The sequence below is a fragment of the Erinaceus europaeus genome, chromosome 3 (assembly GCF_950295315.1).
Source record: "Erinaceus europaeus chromosome 3, mEriEur2.1, whole genome shotgun sequence".
Taxonomy (NCBI): domain Eukaryota; kingdom Metazoa; phylum Chordata; class Mammalia; order Eulipotyphla; family Erinaceidae; genus Erinaceus; species Erinaceus europaeus.
The window spans coordinates 53,965,144-53,987,761 of record NC_080164.1 but is presented as its reverse complement, the minus strand read 5'-3'; the positions used below and the strand labels follow the sequence as shown (position 1 = coordinate 53,987,761).

General features: G+C 36.6%; 1 protein-coding gene across 7 annotated transcripts in view; it reads left to right on the top strand.

Moving 5' to 3' along the window:
* EHBP1 (EH domain binding protein 1) overlaps window positions 1–22,618 on the top strand; it is a 406,607-nt gene that overhangs the window by 181,626 nt on the left and 202,363 nt on the right. For 4 of the 7 annotated variants that reach the window (XM_060187205.1, XM_060187206.1, XM_007539625.3 and 1 more), the window contains exon 8: window positions 22,088–22,192. The exons of the other annotated variants lie outside the window; for them this stretch is intronic. In XM_060187205.1, coding sequence (XP_060043188.1) covers window positions 22,088–22,192 — 105 coding nt within the window. The remainder of the gene's footprint in view (window positions 1–22,087; window positions 22,193–22,618) is intronic. 7 annotated transcript variants of the gene reach the window in all.

Genomic DNA, 22,618 nt, shown 5'->3' with positions numbered 1-22,618 from the left:
TCGATCCATACTCCCAGCCTATCTTTCTCTTTCCCTAGTGGGGAAGGGCTCTGGGGAAGCAGGGCTCCAAGACACATTGGTGGGGTTGTCTGTCCAGGGAAGTCTGGTTGGCATCATGCTAGCATCTAGAACCTAGTGGCTGAAAAGATAGTTAACATACAAAGCCAAACAAATTGTTGACCAATCATGGACCTAAGAGCTGGAATAGTGCAGATGAAGAGGTGGGGGGGGGGGTCCTCCATTTTGTAGATAGCTAGTAGGCATATTTTAGTTAAATTCCAAAGGGCCTGTGGCTATACTAGGGTTTTGTTTGTTTGTTTGTTTTGTTTTGTCTTTCCCTTTTTCTTTTTACCACTGTGGCTGAAATCTGATATGCCAGTGGTTCCAAGTTATTGTCTGGGGAGATGATGTCATGGCTGGAAAAGGAACAGAAAGCTGGATCAGGGATGAGAGTAGCTCCCTAATATGGGAAAGGTATATAAATATTGTTGACTATAAACCCCATTGATTTGATGTGATTTGGGGCCCATAATTAGCTTAGGTGCCTGTGTGACCTCTGCATCCCTCTAGATCTGAGCTCACATTCTGTGGTCATAAGTAGGAACATTCCATGCTGCCCCAATATCGACCCATCTTCCTCAGGTGTAGCATAGAGTATGTTGTCCATCCTCCCTTCGGAGGATGGAACATTCTCTACCATTGTTGATCGAAGTTGAGGACAAGGTCCTATGGGGGCCCACAAAAGGAGTCTATTGTGTTGTTTCTGATAGAGATGACAGGTAACAATGGAGAGAGGGATTTATTTGAAGTCTGTTTGGGAATCTCAGGACTCCCCGATAAGGGCCCCAGCTGATGGGGTGGCCTGATAGTGACTGCAGAGTCATTATTAAAGTATGCCAGTCTCTTGCCCTTATTCAGCTTTTGCAGTCCTTGCTTTGATAAGTTTAGCTTTGGAGTAAGAGAACTATAATAGGAAGTAGGTGAGAAGGATATCTAAGTCTTAAGTAGACACTATTTCATTATGAACTTGATGCTGGCTCACTACAGACTATTGTGTATTTTTGCTTTCAGGTATGTATTTTGCCCTAATTTATGGATACATGTGAACATATGCTCTATCTTGCAGAACCTGGTCTATATCTAGGTTTTGGGACTTTGTTAGGAAGTGGACTTCCTGGAATGGAATTAGAGAATACCATGAAAGGAAATGTCTCACCTGAGTAATGAGGGTTAAGGGTAGGCATTCCATGCCTGAAGTCTCTGCACACAGTCTGAAGTGAAGCATGCAGAGATGGTACTCGTTGCATTGATTAGGTTGGGACTGGCGGATGCAATATCATTTGGTATGAATTGAGAGAAGCATGCAAGAAAGTGAGCCTCACCCTAGAGCTTCCAGGACTGGGGGAAATATAGGCTCTATAGAAGAAGTGGGAGGTTCCTGCTGTCTTAGGGTTTAAGATGACAATAGATAGTTATTGCTATAACCACGTTATTGGGCAATTGGGCTAACTTTGAAAAATCCCTGTGTTAGGATTTGCTGTATCATACACACCATCACCATATTTTATGTCTTTTGACATTATTTGTATATAGCTATGCCACCGGTTGCTTCTGTTCTCCCTGGACTAAGCTTTTAAGAGAGTGAATATATCAAAGACTCAGCCTATGTATTAAAAAGACTCAGTCTGTGCTTTAAAAAGTTTGAGACATTCAATCAGTTTTCCCCTCTCATATTATTTAAATAGTGATTTATATGACTACAAATTAATAGGAGTGTACATAAACATTCCCACCACTAAAAGATTGTGTCCCATCCCATTCCCCCTTACCCCCACCCCACCCTGCCCTATGAAGCTAAACTTCCACCCTTACCTTCAACCCAGATTTTTTATTTTGGTGCCCTACTACAAATTTAGTCAGATCCTGCTTTTAGTTTCCCTTTCTGTTATTCTTTCTCAACTTCTGTTGATGAGTGGGATCATCTTTATCTTTCTGACTTAGCTCACTTAACATAATTCCTTCTAGCTCCATCCAAGATGGGTCAGAGATGGTGGGTTCATTGTTCTTAATAGCTGCATAGTATTCCATTGTGCATATATACCACAGCTTTCTCAGCCACTCATCTGTTGTTGGGCACCAGGGTTGCTTTCAGGTTTTAGCTATTACAAATTGTGCTGCTATGAACATAGGAGTACACATATATTTTTGGTTGGTTATTATGGAGTCCTTGGGGTATATCTGTAAGAGAGGAATTACTAGGTCATATAGAAGGTCCATGTCTAGCCTTGTGAGAGCTCTCCAGACTGCTCTCCATAGAGGCTGTACCAATTTACATTCCCACTAACAGTTCAGAAGGGTTCCTCTGTCCTCATAGCCTCTTCAGCATTTGTTGCTGCTGTCCTTTTTAATGTATGCCATTCTCACAGGAGTGAGGTCGTATCTCAGTGTTGTCTTTATTTGCATTTTGCTGACAATCAGTGACCTGCAGCAATTTTTCATGTGTTTGTTAGCCTTTTGGATCTCTTCTGTAGTGAATGTTATGTTCATATCCTCTGCTCATTTTTGGATGGGGTCATTTGTTTTTTTGTTGCTAAGTTTGCTGAGCTCTTTGTATATTTTGGTAATTAGACTCTTGTCAGATGTATGGCATGTGAAGATCAGATCTCTTCTACGGTGAACATTTTGTTCATGTCCTTTCCCCATTTTTGTATGGGATCATTTGTTTTGTTGTTGCTGAGTTTGGCGAGCTCCTTATATATTTTGGTTATTAGCCTTTTGTCTGATGTATGGCATGTATAGATCTTCTCCTGTTCTGTGAGGGGGTCTTTTTGTTTGGGTGGTGGTTTCTTTTGCTGTGCAGAAGCTTTTTAATTTGATGTAGTCCTATTGGTTTATTCTTGCCTTAGTCTTCTTTGTAATTGGTTTTGTATCATTGAACATGTCTTTAAAATTTATTTGGGAGAGAGTTTGGCCAGTATATTCCTTTAAGTATTTGATAGTTTCTAGTCTAACACCCAAGTCCTTGATCCATTTGGAATTTACTTTTGTGTTTGGTGAAAAATAGTGGTTTAATTTCATTATTATGCACATTTCAACCAAATTTTTCCAACATCATCCATTGAAGAGATTTGTTTGGGCACCTCTGTCAACGATTAGATGTCCATAGGTGTGGGGGTTTACTTCTGGGTTCTCAATTCTATTCCACTGGCCAGTATATCTATATTACAGTACCTATCAGTTTGATTACAATGGTACTATCATACAATTTGAGATCTGTGAGTGTGATACCTCCAGTTCTTTCTTCTCAAGATTATTTTGGCAATTCTAAGTCTTTGCTGGTTTCAGATAAACATTTGTAGCTTTTGTTCTATTCTCCTAAAAAAATTTGGTTGAGATCTTGATGAGGACTACATTAAATTTGTATATGGCTCTGGGTAGTATATTCATTTAAATGATGTTAATTCTTCTAACCCATGAACATGGTATATCTTTCCACTTCTTTGTGTCTTTCTATTACCTTGAATAGTGACTTGTAATTTTCAGTATCCAAGTCTTTCAATTCTTTGGCTAGGTTTATTCCTGGATACTTTATTGTTTTTCTTGCTATAGTAAAGAAGTTGATTTCTGGATTTTTTTCCTTCTTCCAACTTTGTTTCTTATCTTTGTATAGTAAGTGTTGTCAGCTACATTCATCACCACCTGACTTCTTCCTCTATCATAGATCATTGGTTTACTGTTGATCCTCCTTTCAGCTCCACTTGCTCCCTGCTTTAGAGATCTTAAATCTCTTATAATAGACCATAACCAGTCTAAATTCCACTGTATATTTGCCTTCTTTGTTTTTTGAGCTCCACTTCTGAGTGAGATCATCCAGTTTTTTCTTTGTAAATAAGTTTTGGTTAGAAGTGAGTTAAATGAATAAATATATTGGACATCTTCAGAACCTTTCATCCCAAGACAATGGAGTACAAATTCTATCCAAGTCTACATGGAACATTCTCAAGGATAGACCATATATTAGGCTACAAAGAAGTGTCAGTAAATTAAAGAACATTGAAATCATACCAAGCATCTTCTCAGACCACAGTGGAATTAAAGTAACATTCAACAACAAATAAGAAAAATTTAAAAAGTCCCAATATATGGAAATTTAGTAGTATATTGCTTATCCACTACTGGAGATTAAGGAAGAAATTAAAATGTCCCAAGAAACTAATGAAAATGAAGATATGACCTATCAGAATATTTTGAGACACACCTAAATAACTAAGGCAGTACTATGAGAGAAATTCATAGCCATATAGGCACTCATTAGGAAACAAGAAAAAAGTTCAAATAAACAACCTGACTGCACACCTCAAGGAGCTAGAAGAAGAATAGTAAAGGAAACCTAAAGCAAGCAGACAAGAAATAATAAAAATTAGAATAGAAATAAATAACATCATAATAAAAGCCATACAAAAGATCGATGAAGCTCTGTGCTGGTTCTTTGAAATAGTTAATAAAATTGAAAATACCTTGGCCAAATTATAAGAAAAATGTAGATGACTCAAATAAATAGGATTGTAAATGAAAAGGGGGGTATCACAACAGACACTGCAAATTATAAATCTCATGCAAGGTTTCAGTGAACAACTAAATACCACCAAGCTAGAGAACTTGGAAGAGAAGGAAAAGTTCTTAGAAGCATTTTACCTTCAAAAATGGTACCAAGAAGGAACTAGAAAACATGAAAGACTCAGTTATAGTCATCAACAGCCTTTCCAGCAATAGAAGTCCAGGCCCAGATGATTTTTACAATTGAATTCTATTAAACCTTTAAGGAAAAGCCAATACCCCTACTTTTCACATTCTTCCAAACAGTTGAGAACACAGGAATACTCCCTACCACCTTTTATAAAGGCAACATTACCCAGATACCAAAAGCAGACAGAAATACAAAAGAAAACAACAACAACAACAAAAACTACAGACCAATGCCTCTGATGAACACAGACAGTAAGATACTGAACAAAATTCTAGCCAATTAGATATAGGTATATTAAAATAAAATATAGGTATATTAAAATATAGGTATATATTAAAATATATATATATTTATGTATTAAATATATATTAAATAATAAATATATAATTAATATATACCTATATATTAAAATATATAGGTATATATATTAAAATATAGGTATATTAAAATATAGGTATATTAAAATAGGTATATTAGATTAGGTATATTAAAAAGTTTGTATATTATGAGCAAGTGTGATTTGTCCTAGGGATGCAAGGTTGGCTCAATATACATTAATTAATAAATATGACCCATCATACTAACAAAAAAACCCCAAAAACCACATGATTATTTTAGTAGATGTAAAGAATACTTTTGACAGATCCAACATAACTTCATGATCAAAACTCTATAGAAAATTGGAATACATGGAAATTACCTAAATCTAGTTGAATCTTTATACAGCAAACCTACAGCCAGCATTATACACTGTGAGAGACTGAAAGCATTTCCACTTAGACCAGGTACTAGACTAGGTTGCCCACTGTCACCGTTACTGTTCAACTTAGTTTTGGAAGAAGTCCTAGCCATAGATATCAGGTGAGAAAAAGGAATTAAAAGGATATAGGTTGCAATAGAAGAAATCAAATTGTCACTATTTGTGGATAATATGATACTAAACATTGAAAATCTAAAAGAATCCAGAAGAATGTCCCTGGAAATTATTAATCAATATAGTAAGATAGTAGGTTACAAAATTAATATATATAAAGGTCACTAGCATTCTCTATGCAAACACTAAGTCAGAAGAAGAAGAAATTCAGAAATAAGTTCCATTTACTATAGCAGCAAAAGCAATCAGATATCTAGGAGTAAACCAAACAAAAGAGGTGAAAGACTGGTATACTGAAAAATTGAGTCACTATTCAATACAACAGAAAAAGATACAAAGAAATGGAATGATGCCCATGTTCATGAATAGGAAGTATTAACATTATAATGACTAGTCTACCAAGAGCTCTATACAGATATAGTGCAGTCCCCCTCAAGATCCCACCAAATTTCTTTAAGAGAATAGAACAAAAGCTACAAAAGTTTATCTGGAATCAGAAAATACCTAGAATCTCCAAATCAATCTTGAGAAAAGAAAAAAGATAGGTTGCATCACAGTACCAGATCTTCAGAGTAAAGATACCACTTCACTCCTGTGAGAATGTCATACATCAGAAAGGTCATAACAAATGTTGGAGAGATTGCAAAGGTAAAGGAACATTTTTACACTGCTGGTGGTAATGTAAATTGGTCCAGCTCCTATGGAGAGCAGTCTGGAGAACTCTTAAGAAGGCTGGAAGTGGGGAGTAGGGCAGTAGTGCAGAGGGTTAAGCGCACGTGGCGCAAAGCTCAAGGATGGACATAAGAATCCCGGTTCAAGCCCCTGGCTCCCCACCTGCAGGGAGTCACTTCACAGGCAGTGAAGCAGGTCTTCAGGTGTTTGTCTTTCTCTCCCTCTCTCTGTCATCCCCTCCTCTCTCCATTTCTCTCTGTTCTGTCCAACAATGATGACATCAGTAACAACCACAATAATAACTACAACAATAAAAAACAAACAAGGGCAACACAAGGAAATAAATATTAATAAAAAAAAAAAAAAAGAAGGCTGGAAGTAGATCTGCCCCATGATCTGGCAATTCCTCTCCTGGGGATATAGTCTAAAAATTAAAGCACACCTATCCAAAAAGATCTGTGTATACCTGTGTTCATAACAGCACAATTTGTAATAGCCTAAACTTGAATGCAACCTAAGTGTCCAACAACAGGTGAGTGGCTAAGAAAGTTGTGATATATATACACAATGGAACACCACTAAGCTATTAAGAATGATGAATTCACCTTCTCCACCTCATCTTGAATGGAGCTTGAAAGAATCATATTAAGTGAGATAAGCCAGAAAACAGAAGGATGAATATGGAATTATTTCCATGGACAGAACTTAAGAAACAAGAATTGAAAAGAGAAAAGTAAAGTAAAATTTGGACTAGTGAAATTTGGTATGGCACTAAACCAAAGGACTCTGGGGAAGGAGTATAGTGAGAGGGGGAAGGGGGAGGGAGCTTTCAGGTCCTGATACATGATAATGTACTCAATTTGGGTCTGACAATATTTTGCAGACATCTATCTTGGTGAGATGAGAACTTGTACCCAACTGCCAACAATTGTACTATAAACCATTAACCTCCCAATAAAAAAAGAAATTCATAACTTTTCCAACAGCTCAATGTGTGTTTTTTTGTGTGTGTTCAGTCTAACAGAGATGATTTTTTTTTTGTAGATATATTTTGGTTAGAATTAATTTTCAATGAGGCATTGGTATCATAAGTAAGAATTAAAAAAACCTAGCAAGGCAGTCATGTACCTGGTTGAGAGTACACATTACCATGCACAAGAATCTGGGTTCAAGCCCCTGGTTCCTACATCTGGGGGTGTAGGACTCTCTAGCTGTGAAGTAATGCTACAGATGTCATTCTCTCTCTCCCCTCAATTTCTCTCTGTCCTGTCAGATAAAAGAAAGGTAAGAAAAGAAGATAAAATTGTAAAAACAATAAAAATAAAAGCCTCGAGTGCTGGGTGGTGAGCTTACACCTGGGTAAGCTCACAGGTTACCATGCACAAGGACTGGAGTTGAGCCTCGCTCCCCACTTGCAGGAGGTACACCTATGAACAATGAAGCAAGCCTGCAAATGTCTCTCTTTCTATCTTCACCACCCCTCTCAATTTCCATCTGATCTGTCAAAACAGAAAGGGGGGAGAGGGAAGGAAGGATGGAAGGAAGAAAGGAAGGAAGGAAGGAAGAAAGGAAATAAGGAAGGAAAGAAGGGAGGGAGGGAGGAAATAAGTAGCTGGTGGAAACAGTGGATTTGCGTTGTTTCAACACTAAGCAATAGCTAGTTCTGGTGGCAATAAAAAGAAATAAAGAAAAGGAAAGAAAGAGGGGAGGGAGGACCCCATATATCTCAAAACTGTTTTTGAGTACCGTAGTGTTTTGATCATAGCAATTTGGTGAAAAATGATGATATGTCACAAGCTCTAGGTTTGTATTGAAAAGAAAGAACATTGCTTTTTTTTTAAAGCAAGTGTATATTTACTGAAAACTTATAGTCAAACCATTTGGCTGCTGTAATAAAGAAGCGTAGACAGGACAGCTTATATGCAGTATAAATTAGTTTCTCACAGTTCAGGAAGCTGGAAGTCTGAGATCATTGCGTTAGCATAGTCTGATGAGGGCTCTCTTTTCAATCACAGACTTCTCATTGTCTGTCTCAATTGGTGAAGCGGGCAAGACAGCTCTCTCAGGGTCTTTTATAAGGGCATTTATCTCATTTCATGTAATATTTCCCAAAGGCCTCACTTCCTAATGCCATCTCTTTAGGGATTAGAACTTCAACATATGAATTTGAAGGTAGAGGAAGTATAAATATTTAGACTACAACACTTATTGCTTAAATATACATATATACCTCATCTTCTGAAATTCTTGATAGAGGCCTAAACTTTTATGACCCTAATTAGAGAAATAGTTTTAATGTGACTTGTGATTACCCACGAATTTTTTCAGAATTCTACTGTTTTTATCCTTTTATGTATTTCTTTCCCCTATTTTTGAAATGTTTTCAGATTATTCTAATAACTTTTTTGTCACTAGCTTTTAGCAAATTGTCTGTAATTCATAATTTAATATTTGGTATATTGCATCAAAGCAAAGGACTCGGGAGGAGGAGGGGGTTGGGGGATGCTTTGGGTTCTTGATGCATGATGATGAAGATAGACCTAAGTTGGGTATTACAGACACTTATCATGGTGAGATGAGAAACTATGTCCATGTGCCAACAACTGTACTGTAAGCCATTAACCCCCATTCAATAAAGCATTAAGAGAACAAAAAGGAATTTAATGTATGTTGGGCTGGAAAAATAATTCACTTGGATGGGGTGCTGCTTCATCAGGAATGTACTGACCATCATTCCATTGGAAAAATCTTTGGTGCTGTAGTTTCTTTTCCTCTTCTGTCTATCTGAAAAAAATCAACCTGGAGATAACACCACCAACAAAAAAGTGTATATTAACTGAAAGACCATAAATCATTAATGGGACTTAGCTCTCCTAATGGATACTCGTAGCTCTGATTTATATTCTTTTTCTTTTTAAAGAAAGAAAAATTGAGTGGTGGGGGGGGGAGAAACACCAGCAGCATTATTTCAACACTTATGAAGATCCCCTCCCACAGGTGGGGATTCTGGTTTATATTCTTATTCTATTCATTTTGACTTTTAATTTGTCTTCTTTCGTATAGTACCCTATAGAAGATTGAGTGACTTCATATTATGGGAGGAATATTATCTGAAAGATAACTAGAATTAAGCCAAACTTTAAATAATTCAAGATGCTATTTCCAAAGGTAATAAATGTAAAATCTGTGTGTTGAGAGGTAGATGAGGACAGAGGGTGACTAGAAAATGTCCTAAATTGATAAGGACAATTTTTGTAACATTTTTGCTTTGGTGTTGCTTTTTTTTTTTTTTTCTCAGCATGTTTCCATTATATTTGCAGAGGTAAATAAGTTAATAGCACAGCATGTTCTAGTATTGTTTGACTTCCTTAGTTGCATTTAGCCACATATAAATTACATTCCCACTTGTTTAACTGCCTGGAATTTTTTTTTTTATCTTCAGCACCACCTTTAAAAAATGTTGGACACAGTAGTTTTAAAATCTGGAAAGTATACTAAAAATTACTAGCAGTATTATTCAAATAGTTTAAATATAAACATTACTGTACTTTATAAACATAATAAAAATAAAGTATGGTTGCTATATCTTTTTTTACCAGGTATAGTGACAATAACTTAAATATAGTTTACATTCACTATTCCTGCAGCCTTGAAATTGTTGACACAATTTTTAAAGAGGAAGGATTTCTTTTTTTAATTTTGCTTTTATTATTTGTATCTTTTAAAGATTTGATTTTATTTATATTAGATAGAATTCCCCCACAAAGACAGAACGGCAGAGAAAGACAAACATGGACACAACTCTTTTACATATGGTATTTGGATCTGAAACAAGAACCTCGGGCTTGCAAATCTACTGGAAAAGCTGCTCACTCAACTACAGTTAGTTATATCTTTGTTATGCAATATAAATAGATAAAATGTAACTGCATTATATCAGTAAAAATTCTAATATGGATATATTATTTCTCCAGCTAAGCTGAAAATTCCTTGAGAGAATAGACTATTCAGTTATTGTAGGTTATAGATCTTAGATTAACAATCAGATTATGCTATTCTTTTAGTCAGTAACTTATTTTTTATTTTTTTAATTTTATTTATTCCCTTTTGTTGCCCTTGTTTTATTGTTGTTGTTATTGATGTTGTTGTTGGATAGGACAGAGAGTAATGGAGAGGAAGGGAAGAGAAGAGAAAGGGGGAGAGTAAGATAGGCACCTGCAGATCTGCTTCACCACCTGTGAAGCTACTCCCCTGCAGGTCTAGTACCGGGATCCTTAATCCTGTCCTTGCACTTCACACCACCTGTGCTTAACCCGCTGTGCTACAGCCCGACTCCCAATCAGTAACTCCTTATGCACTATGAAATCAATAGTAATTAATATATCTTCTGAGATTGTATTCTTTTCTAGAAAGCTAAAATAAATTCATAGTACCTATTCTTGGATTTATCAAATATGCCTATCATGTTTTGTCTGAGACTGACTTCACTACAAATATTTTGAATTTGACTCTTAGGCAGTAAACTTTTATCAACACCACATATATAGATGAATTCTTTTTATTATTTTTAATATTTATTTATTTATGGGATAGGCACAGAGAGAAAGTGAAAAGGAAGAGGAGATACAGAAAAAGAGAAATATCTGCAGTACTGCTTCACTGCTTGTAAAGCTTTCCCCCTCCAGGTGGGGACTGGAGGCTTGAACTTTTGCATAGTCACATGTGCACTGAATTGGTGTGTCACCATCTAGCCCCTTTAAATGGATTCTGGAAAGATGAAACATCAGTGAACTGTCAGGAGAGTTTTTAATATAGTTGGGAAAATTGCTGAAATATAGTTGGGGTGATAGACCTTATAGTTAGAGAATCATTAATACAAAGTTTACTTTTAATTAAGCATTAATACAAAGTTTACTGAAGCCTGGATTAGAAATTTTGTATAATATATATATATATAATCTGATGGCATCAGTCTTTAAACCAGTACTGGTTATATGACCAGTTTGGGGATTCATGTTGAAGTTCTTTTTTTTTTTTTTTTTTTCCCTTGCTGCTGATTCTTCTTGGGGACTTCATGACTGTATGATTTTACCTCTTCCAGCTGACTTTTTCCCTTTTTTCTTCAAGTAGAAAATGAAAAGGGCGTAGTTGGGCAGTAGCACAGCAGGTTAAGTGCATGAGGCTCGAAGCACAAGCACCGGCATAAGGAACCTGGTTCGAGCCCCGGCTCCCCACCTGCAGGGGCGTCGCTTCACAGGCAGTGAAAGAGATCTGCAGGTGTCTTTCTCTCCCCCCTCTGTCTTCCCCTCCTTTCTCCATTTCTCTCTGTCCTATCTAACAACAACGACATTAATAACTACAATAACAAGCAACAGTGGCAACAAAAGGGAAAATACAAAAATCTTTTTTTAAAAAAAAGAAAGAAAATGAAAAGTGGGGGAAAGATAGTGGCACACCTGGTTGATTGGACATGTTACAATGCACCAAGGACCCAGGTTTGAGGCCCCAGTCCCTACCTGCAGGAGGAAAGCTTTGCAAGTAGTGTAGCAGGGCTGCAGGTGTCTGTCTCTCTTTCCCTATCTCCCCTTCCTCTTGGTTTATGGCTGTCTCTATCCAATAAATGAATATAATAAAAAATTTTTAAAGAAAGAAAAGAGGAGAGAGATATAGAGAAGGAGGAGGACACCACAACACTGCATCAGTACTTTGAGGTTTCCTTTTTGTGTGGTGCTTCTTGGTAGCTGAGTCCTAAAACCTGGGTGCTTTGAAGTAGTGAAGTGTGCTTTATAAAACCTAGTTGAGTCATCTCCCAACTCCCATATTGAATTTTTTAATGGACACCAGTAGGAAGAAAAGAAACATTATCTGCATAAATGATATTGTCTTGACTACAGCTCAGAAAATCAGATTTGGCTAAAGAATTTTACAGCAAAACATTATTAGGCAGAGCTTGGAAGTCAGGCATTACTTGACACCTGCAAGGCCTCTAGTTTACTAATAATTGTTAGAAAAAACGCTAAGAATTCTACTTGGGCTCTGATTTTTCAAACTTACATGACCTAAACAGGCCAAACTAAGCAGTAGATATAATTAGTCTTTTTTTTTTTTTTTTTGGTCTCCAGGGTTATCACTGGGGCTTGATGCCTGCACTACAAATCCACTACTCCTGGAGGCTATTTTTTTCCTTTTTGTTGCCCTTGTTCTGTTATTGTTGTTGTTGTTATTGCTATTGCTGTTGTTGGGTAGGACAGATAGAAATTGAGAGGAGGGGAAGATAGGAAGAGAGAGAGATAGACACCTGCAGACCTGCTTCACTGCTTGTGAAGCAACCCCCTTCCAGGTGGGGAGCCAGGGGCTTGAACCGGGATCCTTATACAGGTCTCTGTGCTTTGCACCTTGGATCCTTATACAGGTCTCTGTGCATGTGCACTTAACCCGCTGCGCTACTTCCCAGCCCCATATTTAGTCTTAAGTATACTGGATAGGCCCTATTTCCCAATATTGTATTAAAATCCTCCAATGGGGAGTCAGGCGGTAGCACAGCGGGTTAAGCACATGTGGTGCAAAGCGCAAGGACTGGCATAAGGATTCTGGTTCGAGCCCCGGCTCCCTACCTGCAAGGATTCGCTTCACAGGTGGTGAAACAGGTCTGCAAGTGTCTATTTTTGGGGAGTGGGGCTGTAGTGCAGCGGGTTAAGTGCATGTGGCGCAAAGCTCAAGGACCAGCCTAGGGATCTCGGTTCAAGCCCACAGCTCCCCACCTGCAGGGGGGGTCGCATCACAGGCAGTGAAGCAGGTCTGCAGGTATCTATCTTTCTCTCCTCTTCTCCTCCTCTCTCCATTTCTCTTTGTCCTGTACAACAGCGACGACTACAACAACAATAAAAAAAAAGAGGGGGTCGGGCGGTGGCGCAGTGGGTTAAGCGCATGTAGCGCAAAGTGCAGGGACCGGCATAAGGATCCCGGTTCGAGCTCCCGGCTTCCCACCTGCAGGGGAGTCGGTTCACAGGCAGTGGAGCAGTTCTGCAGGTGTCTATCTTTCTCTCCCCCTCTCTGTCTTCCTCTCCTCTCTCCATTTCTCTCTGTCCTATCCAATAACGAACGACATCAACAATGGCAATAATAATAACCACAACGAGGCTATAACAACAAGGGCAGCAAAAGGAGGAAAAAATGGCCTCCAGGAGTGGTGGATTCATGGTGCAGGCACCGAGCCCAACAATAACCCTGGAGGAAAAAAAAAAAAAGAAAAGAAAATCCTCCAATGACCTCCATTGGTGTTCTTACTGGCTTAAAGCTACACACTATAGAAGTAATCTTTGCCTTGCTTGTGAAAAGGAGGAGAAGGAAGGAAAGAAGTAGGAGAGGGAGAAGGAAAGAAGAAAAAACAGGAAACACAATATGCCCTGGAGAGCATTGTTTTTTCACTAGAGTCCTCACAGCAGCCCAGTGGCTACTCTTTGATCTGTACCTTGATATGCTAACTTAGGTACAAAGAGGACATGGTCCACCTAGGAACAGAGGTTACCTTCAGATTCACCACCATGTAGGAACGCTGAAAACTTTTGTGGTGGCTTAATTGATTAAGAACGAAGAATTAAAACTTCTCCCTTCCCCATTATGGTTTGCTATAGAATTTAAAATCACATTATTAAACCAGTTAGTTGTATCCATAAATCAAATATTTATAGCCTGAAACATGGAAAAGCCTGTTGTTACGACCTTAAACTCTGTTAGGAAGTCGCAATATTTTTAAAGTGAGATAGACCTGTACTATAACTTTCAAATGTTAGAAGAATGAGGATATCGCAAGATTTATAAGAATATTATAGTCCAAAAGAGTTTATTATATAGTTTTTCTCAAATTCAACTTGGAACTTTCTTAAAAGGAAAAAAATCCACCAACTCCTGGTGCCACCCATTTACCCCCACCTTTTTTGTTCAGTGTGATAATCTCTGGTGGTCAATTTCTATCTTCTTTTGCCTTTCTAACTGTAAAGAAGAGCCTCAAATTACTTGACCCTTTGCTTCGATTACCTGCCCCTAATCTAGTCTTTCTTTTTTTCTTCACCAATGTGAAGCAAGTCCAGATTGATACACTAGTATGATATCCGAATGTTCTATAGTGTAGGTTTATTGCTTATAGGTTTATTGCTTAATTTAAGCTCAATTTTGTGCTTTTACATAACCATGCAAATATTTCCCAAACATGTAAATTTTCAGTGAAATTATCTTTAATAAGTAAGCTGATAGAAAATACTTTTTTAATAAATATCTTTTGCAGGGTGGCATATTACTGGATAGACTTGCCCCTTAAAGTCCTATGAAGAAGATAGCGAGATAGCATACTGATTTTGTAGTCTCTCATACCTGAGGTTATTCACTGTAATACTACCATAAGCCAGAACTGAGCAGTGCTCTGGTATAAAAAAATAAAATTCTGGTTAAAACCTTTTGTTGTATTTTAAGTGTTCAACTTTTTTTTCTGACTATAAATATAAAGTATATTGTAAACTATTTGGAAGAAATAAAAAAAGCTTCTTTTAAAAATAAGAAATTAAAAATATGTATTTTAACTCTAAACCCACATGTAGTTGTCACTTGAATTATTTTTAGAAGTTTCCAGGTACCAATGGCCTGCTATGCTCAAATTGTAAAACCCTGTGTCATTGCTTAAAGTAATAATCCAGTCATCAAAGGCAAAAAGCTGATACCAAAAGTTATTTTTCCTTTCTCTAACATCAAAGTTACAATCAAATCTATCTTTTAGTTGATTCTTTAATTAGCTGACGTTTATTGAAGTTCACCGTTTGGTGATGATAATCTTCATGATGGACATTTGCCAGTCTTGGCTCAGTCCGTTCTCTACCTATAACATCTTAAACCCAAAACAATTTACCAATTTCTTAGATGTGTCAAGCTCTCATTTACTTCCCTTTTGTCCTTATGGAATACCTTCCACTTCTCTGATGATGATGATGATGATGATGTATACTTGCCTTGTATTAACTAAATTTGGGTTAAGTCTCAGAAGTCCTCCTGTTGTCAAATTGAATTAAATGTCTTCTTTGCTGTTTTACATCATTTATAGTTCTGCACTTAATCATCATACATATGATCCTCTGCATATTTTTTGTTAGAGCTATTTTAAAATATATTTATTTATTACCAGATAGAGAGAGAAATTGAGGGGGAAGAAGTAAAGAGGGGAGAGAGTCAGAGAAACACCTGCTGCCCTGCTTCACTACTTGTGAAGCTTTCCCTCAGTCAGTGGGGACCAGGGGCTTGAACCCAGGTTCTTACACATTGTAATGTGAGTGTTTAACCAGATGTGCTACTGCTTGGCCCCTCCTCTATATTCTTTACTTGACTATCTGTTCCACAGAGATATAAATCTATGAGGGGAGTTACTTACCACAGCATGTAATAGGTACTTGACAAATGTTTGCGAAACATAAATTGTATTTCTTGGAGACTGCTCCTTTTTATGACTTGGATCAATATTCACTTGCATAACAAAGGGAGTATTTGGTATAGTTAATCAATTTTTTCACTCTGATAACACAAAGTAAAAGAGTCGAAGCAGAAATTTTGGGAGTGAAATACAGATTTATGTAAGCAGTAGATAAGTAGGAGAGCTAGGATAAAAATTGTAACTCATGAGAAATTAGAGCAGAAAGGGGAAAAACAAAGTAGAACTTGGACTAGGTTTGGTGTATTGTACCAAAGCAAAGGACTGAGTGGTAGGGTGGGGTGGGATGGGGTGTTGAGGAGTGTTGGCTTTCAGTTCCTAATACATGATGCTAGAAGAGGACGGAGGTTGAGGGGTGACAGTGTTTGCAGAAAATTGAAAATTTTACACAATTATCAACAGCTGTATTTACTGTAAACCATTAACCCCTCCCAAATAAAAATAAAATGAATTTTACAGAAAGAAGAATTTATTCCCAATTAATATACCATAATGCTAGGAAATAATTCATTCAGTAGAATGCATGACTTACTGTTTGTGAGACCCTGCATTAGAGCCTCAAAACCACATGAGAGCATCATGGTGGTAGCATAAATAGTAGAGTGGTATTTCAGAATCTGTCTTTCCCCCTCTGAGAGAGAGAGAGAGAGAGAAGAAAGAAAAAAAGTAGAAGAAGAAGAAGGAGGAAGAAGAAAGAAAGAAAGAAAGAAAAGACAAAATTAGGGAGGGGATTCTCTCTGCCACATGGTACAGGCTCATGGTCATAGGTACCTTGGTGCCACATGAAAAATGGGAAATGCAAAGAAGAAATTATTTATGATTAGTTAACTAGGAAATGGGCATCAGTGAAGTTAAATTAGATATTACTAAAAGCATGATGAAGAGTAGGAAGAATTCTGAATGTTAGAAAAGAAATGATTATAAGTGTATAATGGTTAAAAAGAAAAATTACAAAGTAAATATTTTAGTAGGATAATTTTGATAATACTTAAATAATACTATAATAAAAATAGCTAGGTACTGGAACCAAAATAGACTCATAGACCAACGTAATATAATTGAGGGCCCATAAATTAACCCCCACACCTATGGTCAACTAAATTTCTGACGAGGGATCCCAAAACATCAAATGGAAAAAAGAGAACCTATTCAACAAATGGTGTTGGGAAAATTGGCTTGAACATGTAGAAGAATGAAAGTGGACCACCAAATTTCCTCATATACAAAAGTTAACTCCAGATGGATCAATGATTTGGAAGTTAGACTAGAAACTGTCAGATACCTAGAAGAAAACATAGGCAGAATTCTCTTCAGTTTAAGTTTTCGCAACATCTTCACTAATTCTAATCCAGTTGCAAGAAAAGCAAAAGCCAAAATCGACCAATGGAACTACATCAAACTGAAAAGCTTCTGCATGGCAAAGAAAGTCACTTCCATAGTAAGGAGACCCTCCACAGAGTGGGAGAAAATCTTTGTGTCATATACCAAACAGAGTACTAATAAAATACACAGTGAGCTCACCAAAACTCAATAATAAAAGACAAACAACTTGATTGAAAAATGGAGGGAAGAATTTTCTCCAAAGAAGACATCCAAGGCCAACAGACATAAATGAAAAAAAGTGCTCGAAGTCACTGATTATCAGGGAAATGCAAATAAAAAGATACCACTTTATACCTGTGAGGATGTCACACATTAGGAAAGACAGAAACACCAACTGTTGGAAAATGTGTGAGGGGAATCTCCTACATTGCTGGTAGGAATATAAGTTGGTCCAATAACCCTTATGGAAAATAGTCTGGAGACTCAACAGTACTCTAGAAATGGACCTACCTTATGACCCAGCAAGCCCTCTTCTAGGGTTTTACCAAAGTGAACAAAAATGCCTATCTGACTCACCTGCAGGAGGGATGCTTCATGAGTAGTGAAACAGTTCTTCAGGTGTCTTATTTTTCGATCTCCCTCTGCTCTGTCAATTCTCTCTGTCCTATAAAAAATAAACCTATCTGAAAAGACCTATGCACACCAATGTTCATAGCAGCATAATTTGCAATAGTCCAAACTTTGAAGCAATCCAGATGCCACACAACAGATGAGTGGCTAAATAAGTTGTTGTACAAACACATAATGGAATATTATGCAACTGTTAAAAGTCAGGTCATCTCCTTTGCAATAGTGTGTTAAGAACTCAGAGGCATCGTGTTGACTGAGACAAGCCAGAAAACCAATACCAAATGATCTTAGTTATAGTCAGAACTTAAGAACAAAGAAGAGTAAGAGAAAACATAAAAATGAAACTTGGACTGGGTGTGATATATTGCATCAAAGCAAAACAAACAAAGTCTGGAGAAGAGGGGATGGGGACAGGATGTAGGGACATTTGGAATTGTGTTGTGTGTCCTCGACACCATCAAAGGGAGATGAGAGGTTGTGCCTATGTGTTAAAGACTATACTATGAACCACTAACCCACCCAACAAAATAAACAATATTGATGCTTTTGAAGGCAAAGAGCAGGCCTTATATTTCTTCAGTATTCCTTATAATGCTCATTACATAAGGTTTTTAAATAAATGATTGATTTCCACTGTTACTGAGAATTCCTCTAGAAATATAAAATAATTGGAGTTTTCAGTCATATAAGGAAGAGAGACTACAAATCTTTTAACATTAAGGTTTTTTTTTTTTTTTCCAGAGCATTGGTAAACTTTGGCTTAAGATGGTACTAGGAACTGAACCCTGGAGTTTAGAATCTCAAGCTTAAAATTTATTTGCATAACTATTATGCTATCTCCCAAGCCCTACTTTAAAACATTTAACCCTTTTAACAATAATAAGATATTTTTAATTGGGTCTTGGAGTTAGCTCACCTGATAGAGAACACACTTTATGTACTAAGAAATGAGTTCTAGTCTTTTATGTGAGAGGACCACACAAAGGGAAAGCTTCACAAGCTGTGAACAGTGCTGCAGTATCTTTCCATCTTTCTTTCTCTCTGTGCTCTTTCTTTCCCTCTCTTAAGAGTCCTGCAAGTTGTCAAAATCATGCAGTGAAAACCCTGCTGGCAATAAATAAATTGTGTGTGTGTGTGTGTGTGTGTGTGTGTGTGTGTGTGTGTGTGTGTGATTTACCTTAATTGTAAATCTGAGAAAAAGTGCAAATACATGATATTAAAATAAATAATAACATGCATACATTAATAATAATTATTCAAGGTACTTATGATTAACTTTGATAATATATGCAAAACTTTTCAGTGCTCAATACATGTTAGTAGCTGTTACTTATATTTTTCACATATTTTCACAGTTAAAAAATAAAGGTTTTACAAATAAATTCTTACATACTTACTGATGAGTAAAAAAAAAAAGAAAACCAGTTATGCAGTGGCAATCATTTAGCATTGTATAAGTAAAATCATCTGGAAATTAGCCCTTTTGGGCTTATCTCCCTCTGGCGCTCTCTCTCTCTCCATATATAATTTGTCACCAGGGTTATTGCTGGGACTTGGTCCTGGTACTAAGAATCCACTACTCCTAGTGGACATTTTTTTTTCTTTTCCTTTTCTGTTTCTTTCTCTTCTCTCTCTCTCTCTCTCTCTCTTTTCCTTTTTCTTTTGACAGGACAGACATTGAGAGGGGAGGGGAAGAGAAAGAAGGAGAAAGAAAGACACCAGCAGACCTGCTTCAACATTTGTGAAGCAACCCCCTTGCAAGTAGTGACCCGGGGCTTGAAACCTAGTCCTTGAAACCTGGTCCTTGAGCATAGTACTATGTGTGCCACTGCCTGGCCCCTGTAGCGTATCTCATTTAATATAATTTCTTCAGTTCTCATGGAGGATGAAGTAAAGGAGATGCCTTTATCATTTTTAATAGGTGAGTAAGAAACAGATTGGGTGGTGGGAATTGTGTGGAGTTGTACCCCTCCTACCCTATGGTTTTGTTGATTAATCCTTTCTTAAATAAAAAAAAAAACTCCAAAAAAAAAAAAAAGAAAGAAACAGACAGAAAGAGAAAATAGAGAGTGAAAGTAGGAGTGGGTGTGGTATAATTGCAACAAAACAGACAACTGGAAAATGAGGGGGGGCAATGTGTGAAGTAGAGGTGATAATATTTTGTAGACACCTATCACAGAGAGATGAGCAATTGTACTATAAACCATTAACCCCCAATTAAAGTCACACACACACACACACACACACACCATTGCATTTCCCTATAAAATACAGATTTACAGTTGTGGGATGTAAAAGATTAATTCTGCCAGTGTTGGTAAGCCAGCACCCCATTTAGCGCACGTTACCATATTCAAGGACCCAGGTTCAAGCCCTCGGTTCTCACCTGCAGTGGGGAAGCTATAGAAGTGGTGTAGGTATCTCTTTATCTCCCCCTTTCCTCTTTTTTTTAAAATTGTTTTTAATCTTTATTTATTTATGGGATAGAGACAACCAGAAATCAAGAGGGAAGGGGGCGATAGAGAAGGCGAGAGACAGATACCTGCAGCCCTGCCTCACCGTTCACAAAATTTTCCCCATGTAGGTGGGGACCAGGGGCTAAAACCTGCGTCCTTGCCTATCGCAACATGTGTGCTCAACCAGGTGTGCTTTGCCCAGCCCCCTCCTTTCCTCTTAATTTCTGTCTCTATCCAGTAAATAATAAATAAATATTTTAAAAGGAATTCTACCCACTATCAATTTTACTGGGATAATTTGAGTTAGAAGTGGGATTTAATACTATTGGCAGAATAAAATGGAAGAAGATAACCTTATAAATTCTGATTACTCAACTGTTACTATTGAAATTTAGGATACATAATTCAGTGGTATCGTGTTTAATTCTTGTTTCCTGTGACTTACATTGACAATCTCAAGTGATTGTATTTAGTAAAATGGCTTTTCTATAAAATAATAAAAATGAGTAGGTTCATCAGGTTTTCATATGTATATAGCACAAAGATCTGATTTGTGGAATAGTATTAATATTTCTGACTGCATAATACTCCAGTGTTCATTCATTAGGTATGTTGTATTACTTTGTATCTTTATAAAATGTAAATTTCAGTACAATAATATATCTGCTGTTTCATCCTTGTGTCTTGAACATAGAATTTGACACAGTGATAAATAATTTTGTACAGCAAGTGAATGGATAAAGGAAACTTTATACCAATGGTATGTTCTATATGTTGATCAGAAATACAGTTTAAAATATGGGCCTAGGTTTACAGTGTTTTAATGAATAGCATTTTGATGCCTAATTTATAGCCATTTTCTTCTTTCCATTTATTTATCTGTTGAATACTCTGGGTCTGTTTGGTTTGTCCTAATACCTCAGTTATTCCCAGACTGTAACTTTGGAAACAGCAGATATTAACTTGAAGACCCTAGTAAGCTTTTACTATTTTCCAAGTCAATTTCCATCCATTGACTGATAATTGCAAATAACTACAGTTGCCTAAAATGCATGTAACTATCTAAAAACCTCTATGCATAGATAATTCATCTTAGAAGAATTTTTGTTTATTCCTGCCTCTTTTGTTCTCTCTAATTTTAGCTAAATTATTATATTAGTCCCTAAAGAAAATACTAACGGATCCTTTAAAAGAACAAACTCTTTGAAAGCAACTATAATAGTAAATAATAAACAGTAGCAGTTATCTGCTTTTCTTATTTAGTGGTAGTTATAATTCTAACACATAAATTGATATACTTATGTTCATGTAGGCAAATTATTTTTTAAAAATATTATTCACCTACTTTAGTGTGTGTGTATGAAAGAGAGAGAGAGAGAGATGCACAGAGAAAGAACAGAACACTACTCAACTGTGGCTTATGGTGGTATTGAGGATTGAACCTTGGAGTCTCAGGCACAACCATCTGCATAGCCATTATGTTGTCTTGTCTCCCCAGTGAAACAAATTCTTAAGATCTATAGTTTACATTTAAAATAAAAAACATACAGTACATGTTTTCTATACTATTGGAGGTGTTTTTGTCTTTGTCTTTAGGGAGTGCTTTTAAAATGCTCTTTTACAAATGCAGTATGTGAAAGCCAATGTCAGCCTCTTGGGTACTATATTCTTTGTGTTTATTCACTTTGTTCTGTTACTAATATGTTGAAATTATCAATTTTCTGTTTTTTAACTGAGTCCATAACACAGTTAAATACACATGTTATAGTTCATCAAAATAACATCTTTAAAATGTATTTCTTTGATTAATCAAACATCCTTTCTCTTTGTCTTTTTGAGTAACAGCATGCATCTATAGCTCTTTAATTAAATGACCTTACCTTACATTTGTCTCAACTGGCTTCTGTTTACAGAAATTGTAAACCAGTTGAATGCTCTGAGCAGCTTAGATGAAGATCAAGATGACTGCATAAAGCAAGCAAATATTCCTTCAGCTAAATCAGCCAGTTCCTCTGAAGGTCTAAGAGCTTTCTTCCTTTCTTTCTGCTTCTGATTGCCTTTTTTACTGTGACCTGCTACCTCTTGACTCCTGTCTGTATTTATCTGTTTTTGTCTTTGTTCTTTTCCTTGAATGTTTTCTTGGTAATTTGTAGTGTACCAACAAGCACGAAGATAAAAGAATTTATCTTCTTTAGCAAAGTCTTACTTGAGGATTTGTGATGTGCAATGGATATAAAGCATTTTGTCAGACAGTAATTGCTCATATATCATGATACTACTTCTTTAATTAGCTTATACATTGTATATTTTATATATTGTAACTATGTTGTTTTAAAACACTTGCTTATTTTAAACCTATTCAGATCATTTATATGTAGGCTTTAAAGATGTTTTTATTTTTCCTGAAAATCTAGTAGCGCTTCCTTATACGATGAAATTAATAT